Source organism: Arachis hypogaea, chromosome 18 (genome assembly GCF_003086295.3).
Source record: "Arachis hypogaea cultivar Tifrunner chromosome 18, arahy.Tifrunner.gnm2.J5K5, whole genome shotgun sequence".
NCBI lineage: Eukaryota > Viridiplantae > Streptophyta > Magnoliopsida > Fabales > Fabaceae > Arachis > Arachis hypogaea.
This window is the reverse complement of record NC_092053.1, coordinates 97,875,238-97,885,021: the sequence shown is the minus strand read 5'-3', so window position 1 is coordinate 97,885,021 and position 9,784 is coordinate 97,875,238. Positions and strand designations below refer to the sequence as shown.

The 9,784-nt window shown below is 33.9% G+C and overlaps 1 protein-coding gene across 1 annotated transcript; it reads right to left on the bottom strand.

The window, feature by feature from the left end:
• Positions 1-2,305: 2,305 nt before the first annotated feature.
• On the bottom strand, positions 2,306-4,746 carry LOC112772951 (uncharacterized). The gene is made up of 3 exons (XM_025817976.3): positions 4,395-4,746; positions 3,152-4,126; positions 2,306-2,720 (listed from the first exon to the last, which is right to left on the bottom strand). Exons 1-3 carry the CDS (start codon positions 4,474-4,476, stop codon positions 2,689-2,691), a joined length of 1,089 nt encoding a protein of 362 aa, XP_025673761.1. The 5' UTR covers positions 4,477-4,746; the 3' UTR covers positions 2,306-2,688.
• Positions 4,747-9,784: the final 5,038 nt, after the last annotated feature.

Genomic DNA, 9,784 nt, shown 5'->3' with positions numbered 1-9,784 from the left:
TCTTCTCTCTAGAATTAGGTTAGGATTAGGTTATAATGTCTTGGATCTTGAATTAATTACTTGATTTCATCTTGGTTCTTTTACAATTTCTCACTTCTACATCTTGTCTTTCTTAGTTGTAATGTTAAATTCTCATTTTGCTATCTTTTATGTTGATGAATATTGTGGATCCAAATTCCTTTTAATGCAAATTTATGTTTCCATATCTCTTTTATGTTACCTTCATTGATATTGTTGAGTTCTTGCTTATGATAGTTGTAGGTTTCCCTAATTTTAGCATTTTGTGATGTTTACTTCTATTGCACATTAGGTGTTTGATATAATGCTTTCTATAGTTTTTGAGTAGTTCTTTTGACCCTTGGCCTAGGCCAAGGGGATTGAGTGATCTTGAGTCCTTGGGCTTCATTGAATTGGTAATTCTAGGACCTTTGGGGATCAATTTGATAACCATTAACTCTAGCCTACTACTAAGTTGATTAGTAGCTAAGTTGGGACTTATGGATTGATGTTGATCAAGCCATTTGACGTACTCCAAGCCTAGGAGTAGACATTATGTACTTAAGGCTTTAGTGAGTAGACCTAATGAACTCGGTTCCGCATAATTATCATTGTTTGAATTGTTGACAAGGATAGTGATCTCAATTACCTAAGTCTTAGCCAAGAGTCCTTTATATTGCTTCTTTTAATTACTTACTTGATTTACGCGTTTTGTCATTTAATTTATTGCCCTCTTATTAATCAAATTCCCCTTTGCCCCTTCACAGCCAATAATTGACAACTTCATTGCCATCCTCATGAGACGATCCGGAGTTTAAATACTTCGATTAATTCTTATTTGGGGTTTGTTCTTTGTGACAAAACCATATTTTAATTTGATGTGAGAGTTGTTTGTTGATTTGGAGTTATGCTTACAACGAAGCCCTCATTTCTACAAGAGAAAAATCTAGACCGACAACAATCCTTGCTGTCACTCTTTTTACCTAATTCTAAATACGTTAACCCTAAAACTCTCTCACACACACACACACCCTAACCCTAACCCACCCAGCTGCCACCCTCACTACTCTTCACTCACACACAACGCACTCCACCCACACACACACGCGGATCAGAAGAAGAGGGCGGCACGGTGCCGGCAAGGAGCGTCATCGCCATTGTTGTAGCGAGAGGGAGAGACGCGACGCACAAAGAAGAGGAGAAGGAGCCCTAGCCGCCGCCGCTGAAGCCAGCTCACGCGTCATCCTCGAGTGCCAGTGAAAAAGAGAGCTTGAGGAAGAGAGAAAACGCGATGAAGGAAAGCAGAAGAGGGTGCCCTGTCGCCGCTGAAGCTCGATCGTCGCTGCTAGAGCTTGATGCTGTTGCCGTTTTGCTTCCGTCAGGCTGCTGTGCCGCCGCTGAGGAGATTGAAAGTAAGAAGGAGGGATGTCTCACTGTCGTCGTGCTCTGTCATCGGGCTACTGTCAACTGGAGCTCGTCGTTAATCTACTGCACCGTCTCCAAGCCATTGCGCTATCATATGTGCTAATCAGAGTAGCCACCGTCACTGTTCTGCCTTGCCCTAATTCTCCATAGTTTCTGTCAGATTTTGATCTTATTAGTGAGGGCCATCAAAATTGTTGCTGCTCCATATTTTTTTTCCCCTTTGATATAGTGAATTCTTGTTTCGAACCATTATAGTCGTTGTTCCAGGTGTGTTTTCTTTATTTTTTTTTTTTGGTTATTTTTTCTTTTTTTTTTTCTAGGCCTTTCTTTCTCTGTTTTTGATTATGAGATATAAAATTCATAACAATATGCAACAAAAATTATAAAATGTGATTTGAGTTAAATGAAAGTCCAAAAAATAGTATCCAAATTAAATAATGACAAATCTAATAAAAAAAAATGTCAAAAAATTCAACAAAATCTTGTTAATTAATAATAATTATTGCTAATCAAAAGAGTCTTGGTCATTATCAACTAATCTTTTGGGCAAGGGCTGCCAAAAATTGCAACAACAGCAAAACGTGCGGATGCATGATGATGATCACTCGATAGAGCTGTAGTTTTCGAAAATGTTTAGTAACAAAAAAAAATTAGTTAAAAACAATCATAACTCACTTAATTTAACATTTATTAATTGTTGCAGCAATTAATAAATACTAAATAAGATAAATAATTGCTATTTTTTTTATCTAATCTTTATCTCTCTTTTAGAACACGTGTCATTTGTTGTCAACAAATTTCTAGACATATGTTTTACCTATTTTTACACCAGATCCTAAAAAACACAATACACTTCGTCTTTTTCTCTTTTGCCTTCTATACATTTTATATAACAAACACTATACATCCAGAAAAGATTAATTTGATCCTTATTTGAATTACAAGATTTTTCTCGTGGCCTTCCCCTCCAGCCACCTTTCTCTCCCTTTCTGGAAGGGGCTTGCTACATACGAGTTAATTTGATTAAATGGTAAGAAATAATCTACAATTCAATGGTACCATTCTACGTTACTTACAAAATCCACATCTTACACAAAGGGAGAAGAGAGATTATAGGAACAAAGAGGATCTTCACTCTTCAAGTCTTATGCGCGCGCGGTTTCAAGGGGTAAATATTTTGCTAAAAACAAAACAAAACAACAAAAAAAGAAAAAAAGAAAAAGAAAGGGGCATTGAAAGAGCAAAGATTATATTGCTTTCCATTGGTCAATTGTAAGTGAAATGGCATCCATCGTAGCCTGCAGAAACAACAGCTACTGTTAATTATACACCTAACATGATTGTAATTAGTTATACCAAAACATAATAGCGTCAATAAACTATAAAGTTAATCATTATATTCTAGTTCATTAAAAAAAATCATTATATTCTATTGCTTATACTAAATAGAGAGATAAGAACTTGTTCTGACTAGTTTTTTTCTTCTTCCAAAAAAGAAAGATGTATTTTTTATTGCAATTGAAAAATGTTTAAATATTTCTTGATATTTTATGGAAAGTTTGTCAAAATAAAAAAAAAATTATTATCTTACTTGGAAAAAGAAACTACCTATACACAATATTACTTTACACAATTAAAATTATAAATAAAAAAATCAACTGAAAATAAGATAAAGTAAAACATTAACGAAAATAGAGAATCAAATTTCTCTTTTTTCTTTTCTACTTACTTGGATCAACAGCGACCAACATGGCTGTCCCTCCAAATTCACAATTGCCACCAGCACCCTTAGTCCTTTGCCAATAGCTATTAAAAGCATATGAAGCATGTGCAAAAACAGTGTTGGGCTCATAACAAGGCCCACTAGGCTGAATCGAAGTGCAATCTGCCCCTGACCAGCAAGCATAATTCATGGCCTCTTGGATAATTGGGTCAGGGACTGATGGCTTGGCTACACACCACAACGCCGTGCTAGGAGCCATGTTCGGCGGCGGTGGAACACTTGGTGGCGGGTAAATCACGGGCGGCTGAAACACTACCGGGCTGGGGACATTGCCTCCGGTTGGTGACGGATAAATAGTTGGTGGGCCAGGGTTGACACCACCGCTAGAAGGGGACGGAATGTAGTACGGTGGGGTGGGCTCAAAAGAAGGCGGGCTCATTGATGGGCCAGGTGGGCCTGGTATAATAATTGGGGGATTCTCTATGGGCTCCGGTGAGCCGGGCACATTCTCTGGTGGGCTTGGCACAATGTCAGGCGTTGTTGGGCTGGGGAAGGACTCAGGTGGGCCTGGGATAATTGTTGTTGGGCTAGGGAATGACTCTGGTGGGCCTGGGGTAATGATTGTTGTGGGGCTTGGTGGTGGGCCTTGGGTTGGAATTGTTGGTGAGGAGTAATAGTAAGGGGGTGATGATTGATACCCTGTGGGTGTTGGAATGTTGGCTGAAGGTGAAGTTGGAGGTGGATACACACAATATGGAGGGTTGTTATTGCTGTCTGGTAATGGAACTGGAGGTAGTGATTCATAAGGTGGCAAAGAAAATGGGGAGCTAACACTATATGGTTGTGTGTTTGATGAAAATGTGCTTGGGTTAAGGTCAATTTTCTTTGTCATTTTCAATTTCTTTGTGATCTTAGTGTTGGTTATGTTCCTTCTATGTTTATTAGGGCCTTTCAATAGTAGTCTCATTGATCTATCTGCATCTGCAAAGGGGAAATCAAAGAGGATTCTAAACTATGATCAAGCATGACATAATTGCCATTAGAAATGTAATTTGTTTGATCTCAATAATAATATTATAATCCAATTATTGATTATGATATATACATTTGTCCAAAGCACATTTGTTTACATCTAAGTTGGAATTTTAACATTTGGGCAGTGACGACAATGAGGTCTAAAAACCTGATACATATTATACCCAAAGCAATGGCAGAATGAAACAATGGCGAAACAAAAGGCAAGACTTACCACAACGAGTGAGAGAAACAGATGCTAAAGTCATGTAGAGAAGAAGCATCATAGCTCTCAGTCTCAATCTGCTTGTTCCCATTGACCCACCTAGAAGTTTTGGTTAATGCAATAATGTGCAATAGTGCTACACAAAATGGAAGGCTTCTTATTACTGTTATGGCTTAACTCTCTCTTTATTGCACTCCCAATTTTCCAGAGTATAGAAAGACCCAAAGGAAGAACAATGTGACGCCTTTATAAATGCATATAGACACTTGGATGATTTATTACTACTAGAAATTGCCACCAGAGTAAAGGAAGAGTGGACAAGTGGTTCTGTTTGTTGTAAAGATTTATTCTTTGTTGTGGCACTGCTTTGATGCACACTCATCATCTTTAATTTGCTAAAAATGTGTGCAAGAAGGAATCTTAAAGTGCAGAAAAATTCTTACAAATGTGTGTTTTTTATGGGAATTAGACTAGAAATTGTCCCCAACAACACCCACTTTTTGGTTTTCTTCTTGATATTTATTAATTATTACAAGTACATTTTCATGGTGGTATATATGCTTGCTTCCCTTGGAAAAAGATGAAAGTTTTTGGTTTTAGGCTCTTTTTGTTTTGCTTGCTTTCTACTCAAAGCTCTCTTACAAAAACACTAAACTCTTCTCTTCTTCTTGTGGGCTTGTATAGCGTGAGGAAGAGGAATTGGTGTAGTAAAAAAACAGAGATTTTTACTAAAATTATAAATTAAAGAACATGTGCAATGTAGATGATTTTTTTTTTTTTTTGTGGATTTTTTTATTAAAAAAGACAATCTTTACATTTTATGATAGCATCACCCTATTCTAAAAGAAAAATATATACAGCGAGTTATATCTTGAAATTGACACTTAAAAAGAATGCAACCAATTTTTGCTTCTTACATTGCTTTTAGGAAAAGTATGCTTTAGGCTACCATTAATGAGTCAAAGTTTCTTGTTTTAGAGCTACAACTCTTTTTTATGGAAAAGGATAGACAGAGATTGTTTACGTAGGAAAACAAGAGATAAGTGATGCGACATACTACTAATTTAGTACTTGGGCAACTTTTATGACGATGACGTTTTGTATTACTTAATGTAACAATGGTTTTATTAATTGTTTGTCGTGTTATTAGGTATGGGTTAGCCTAATTACTAGGAAGAGAATAAGGAGTTTCTGCTTGTGAGAAATTTTTGTAAGGAATCTGAATATAATCTTCATTTTTCTCCTTAATCCTCATTTTTGGTTAGTTAATCATTCCTGTGTCGAAAGTTGGCACTTGGCAATGAATAAGCGAATTAGGCTTAGAGCCAGAGGTGTTTTGGTTTGACATAAAATTGGGGTTAAAATTTAATGTTTTCATGTATAGTATATTAGTATTCATAGTTTGAAATTAATAATTATACACAGAATAACTAAAAGCTCTGAATGAAAAGAAAAATTGAGACTGCAAAATGTTTTGGGTGATTCTTTGAGATTAAAAATGAAGTAACTAAAAAAATTTTGACTGAAAAATAATTATTCAAGGATTAAATGAATAAGAAAAAGGCTGGTTTAGTGTCCAAATATTTTAGTAATTTTAATTTAAAAAATAATTAGTATGGAGTCTTAATCATCTTCCTAACTTCTAATTAAAGAAAATTTTAAATTTTTTAACTTTTTGATGTTTTTAAAAAATAATATATATTAAAATTTTCATTTACTTAAGTGTTAAGAGAATAATTAAAAAGATAAATTAGGACTTTTAATCATTACTTATAATTTTATTCTTTTATCTGCTGGTACTTGTATTGACAGACAATATTAGTTAATCCATTCTATTACAAATTAAATTTTAAAATAATAACAAATGTGAGACTAATCAAGATGATAAAGATTTTGTCCTCTTATTAAATAGTTGAATAATGCTATATATTTAAGGGTGGCAAATGAAAAAATTCGCCCCGCCCCGTCCCGTACTGTCCCACTAAAAGTTTGTCATCCGCCATCTGAATTAAAATTACTGGACTAATATTTAGATTAAGGGGTGGCAAATGAGTCAAAACCCACCAGGCCCAATAAAAAGTTTTCAATTACAAATAAAAAACTAATATTTGGACTAAAATATGGGTCAAATGTTGTGCATTTCTTAATAGATTATTGGATTAGAAGTTAAGATATTTATATTAGATTGTTAAAAAATTTGTTAGAACATTAAAAAAAATAGAAAAAGGAATGAAAACCTTTTAAATAGATTAAACAGACAACTTATTTATTTTGCAAACCAGTCTGTTCAATTCACAGATTAATTGAGCCGAATCCGTTAAAGTCTCATTTTTATGAACCTATTTTTGAGAAGAAAAAAAAAGCTACCATTTTAGGTGGTTAAATGGGTCAATCGATAGATTTGACAATTTTTAACAACACTACATAAAAACATCAATATAATTAAATAACCAACATATATCAATCTTTAATACACTATTTATCTATAAAAAAAATATAACAAAATGATTGTAAGAGATATCATGTCTCAAATATTTTCTCTCATACATTTAAAATTCAAAATTATATCTATTAAAAATTAAAATAGTCAAATTTAAATAGAAATTCCAACAAAAAAAACAAAAAACAAAATTACACCCAAGTGTTCGTTTGGTAGGTAAGTTTTAGCTGCTACGGTGGACTCAAATTCAGTAGAGCATGACATGTTTATTATTTAAAGTTTATTTTTTTATACAAAAATACTTTGTGTATTCAGTCACCAAATTAACCACTAACTGCAATATTGTTGCTCATTCTCTAGTTAAAAAAGGGCAAGACCTACCACATGGGTTGCATGTATTTGATGTTCCTCTTCTGACATCTCTCAAGCTCTTTCCTTTGATTGTTTTGGTTGTTTTAGATTAAGAGGATCATATTGACCTTTGTTTTCTGCTAGAGTCTTTGACCCTCTTTTTTTCTGAAAAAAAAAATCAACCACCACATATTTTTTTTATATTTATACATATTGATTCACATATTTTTTTAGTTCAATGATTAGCCTATGAAAAATCAAACCTACCATAACAGAATAATCAAATCTACAATAGTAAAATAATCAAATTTATTTATGATAGTATAATAAATATTTTCGAGATGTCAAATAATACATATTTCTGTACATAACGGCTGATTTTCTTCATTTGGTTTCTACTTGTGCGTCTTTTTTGGTCTGATTTTGCAGGTGAAGTTTTAGTTTTAGATACATGGACAATGAGAGAAAAAGTTATCCTAGCGAAAGCGAATTGAAGGGTTGCATCAGGTGTCAAGAAGAGATCAAAGGAGTTTAAAATGTCTTTTAAGGACAAAGTGGTGGGAGCTTCAGCTCCTAAACCTCTTGTTAACGAGGCTTTGGATGGGGATAGGTTGGCCATCGTCTCTGGTAAACAGGGTGATATTGAACCACCATCCGTGACTTTCTTGGAAGAGCGAAGAAGAATTCTTGCTATATCATATGAAGAAAGTTTAGTGAATAAGCTTCTTAGGAAGCATGTAAATTACACCGCTTTAATCCATATACCCAAAGGGTTATAGAGGTTTAAAGGAGGATTCAACATTATAGATGTGAGTTTTGGCTACTTTATTTTAAAGTACAACTTGTTAGAGGGCATGAATAAAATCCTTATGGGTGGTCCTTGGAAACTCAACGGATACTATCTGGTGGTTATGCCTTAGACTGCATCCTTTTTACCTTGCGAGATTTCTTTTAGAGCAACTATAATTTAGGTTCAAATCAATGGTTTGAACATTTTGTGTAACACTCTAACTTTTAGCACCTCATGATCGCACTAAAAGTCCGGCGTCACTTACTTCTACTCCTTTAGTTTCATACTATAGTTATTTAATATATATATATATATATATATATATATATATATATATATGTATATATATATACATATATATATGTATATACATATACATAGACTTATTCCAAGATTCTAAAAAATAAATCATATCCCTCTAAAACTAAAAATAATAAACGATGAAAGGAACATAAATTCTAACAACTCAACTCGTGAATATAATCTTCTATACTCCTGTAGCTCCGCACTAAACCTTTGTACCTGTAACTAAAAGGGGTGGAGATAGGGGGTAAGAATTGGGGAGTTCTTAATAGGGTCAGGGTGTATAGTTATATTCATTTTATATACATGGTCAGCAATAACAATGAACAAAGTACAATCCAATTCAATAGTTATAGAATACAAAATTCAAACCATTATTTAGCACACCCACAATCACAGAAAACACACACACAAACAAATATGCGCAAACAAGCTAAGTATGATGTATATCTATCCCTAGTGCAGGTAATGAGCTCATCTGTCGGTTTCGACCTGCTCCCGACGTAACTCAGCAACCTTTATCTTTGATTAGCTTAGGCTAGTGAGAGTGTGTATCATTCAAGTGTGGAGAATTTTTGGGAATATTGGTTGGGATAAAAGTGTGTTTTTATATTTTTGTTGAGATCTTGGGAATTAGGTAGATACTCATGCATTAAATATTAAACTATATGCATTGATGTTCTTGTATATATTTTAGTTAAAAAAGAGAAAAAAAAGAAAAAGAAAAAGAAAATAAAAAAATAGAAAAAAAAAGAAAGAAAAAGAAAGCAATAAAAGGGGACAAAAATGCCCTAAAGTAAAGTAATAATAACAATGTATATGTGTTGTGATAAAAAAAAAAAGGGAATGCATGAGTATGTGAAAAAGTAAAAAATGGGTAGTTAGGTTTGTATTAGAATTGTATAGGTTGTTGTATGTGTTAGGTGAGAGCTTATGTTAATCAAAGATTCAAATTTCAAGCTCACTTGACCATATGCATCCTTACCTTTACCCTAGCCCCATTACAACCTATGGGAAAGTCCTCATGATATATGTATGCATACATTGAATAATTGTTGATTGTTTGATGAAAAACAAATCTTGGAATGTATGATTAGAAGAGAATTGAGTGAATCAACCTTATACACTTGAGTGACTAGAGCGGATACACTTCCGGTGAGGGTTCGATGCTCAATTCCTTGTTCCCTGCTTTCACGAGCTTTCTTCTTGCAAGTTTGTTTATACTTCAGTTTGATATTTGAATTGGTGGAATTCATGAATCATCATATTATCTTAGCCCTACTTGTGCATATGTTCTTGGAGGTTGATTTACTTTTAACCAAGAAGGTAGAAGCATTTTGCATGTAGTTGCATTCATATAGCTAGATTGCATTTAATAAATTTTACCATCCCTCTTCATCCCTTTATAGCTTCTCTTGAGCTTAGCATGAGAAAATGCTAATGTGTAAGTGTGGGGAGGTTGATACACCACAAATTTATGGTTTATTTTGGATTGAATTGAGTGGATTTTGTCAA

Coding starts and splice junctions, on each gene's coding strand:
- LOC112772951 (XM_025817976.3), bottom strand. CDS start 4,476: ATGGGAACAAGCAGATTGAGACTGAGAGCTATGATGCTTCTTCTCTAC. Junction 4,127..4,394: donor TGTTTCTCTCACTCGTTGTG/GTAAGTCTTGCC, acceptor TCCCCTTTGCAG/ATGCAGATAGATCAATGAGA. Junction 2,721..3,151: donor GTTGGTCGCTGTTGATCCAA/GTAAGTAGAAAA, acceptor TTGTTTCTGCAG/GCTACGATGGATGCCATTTC.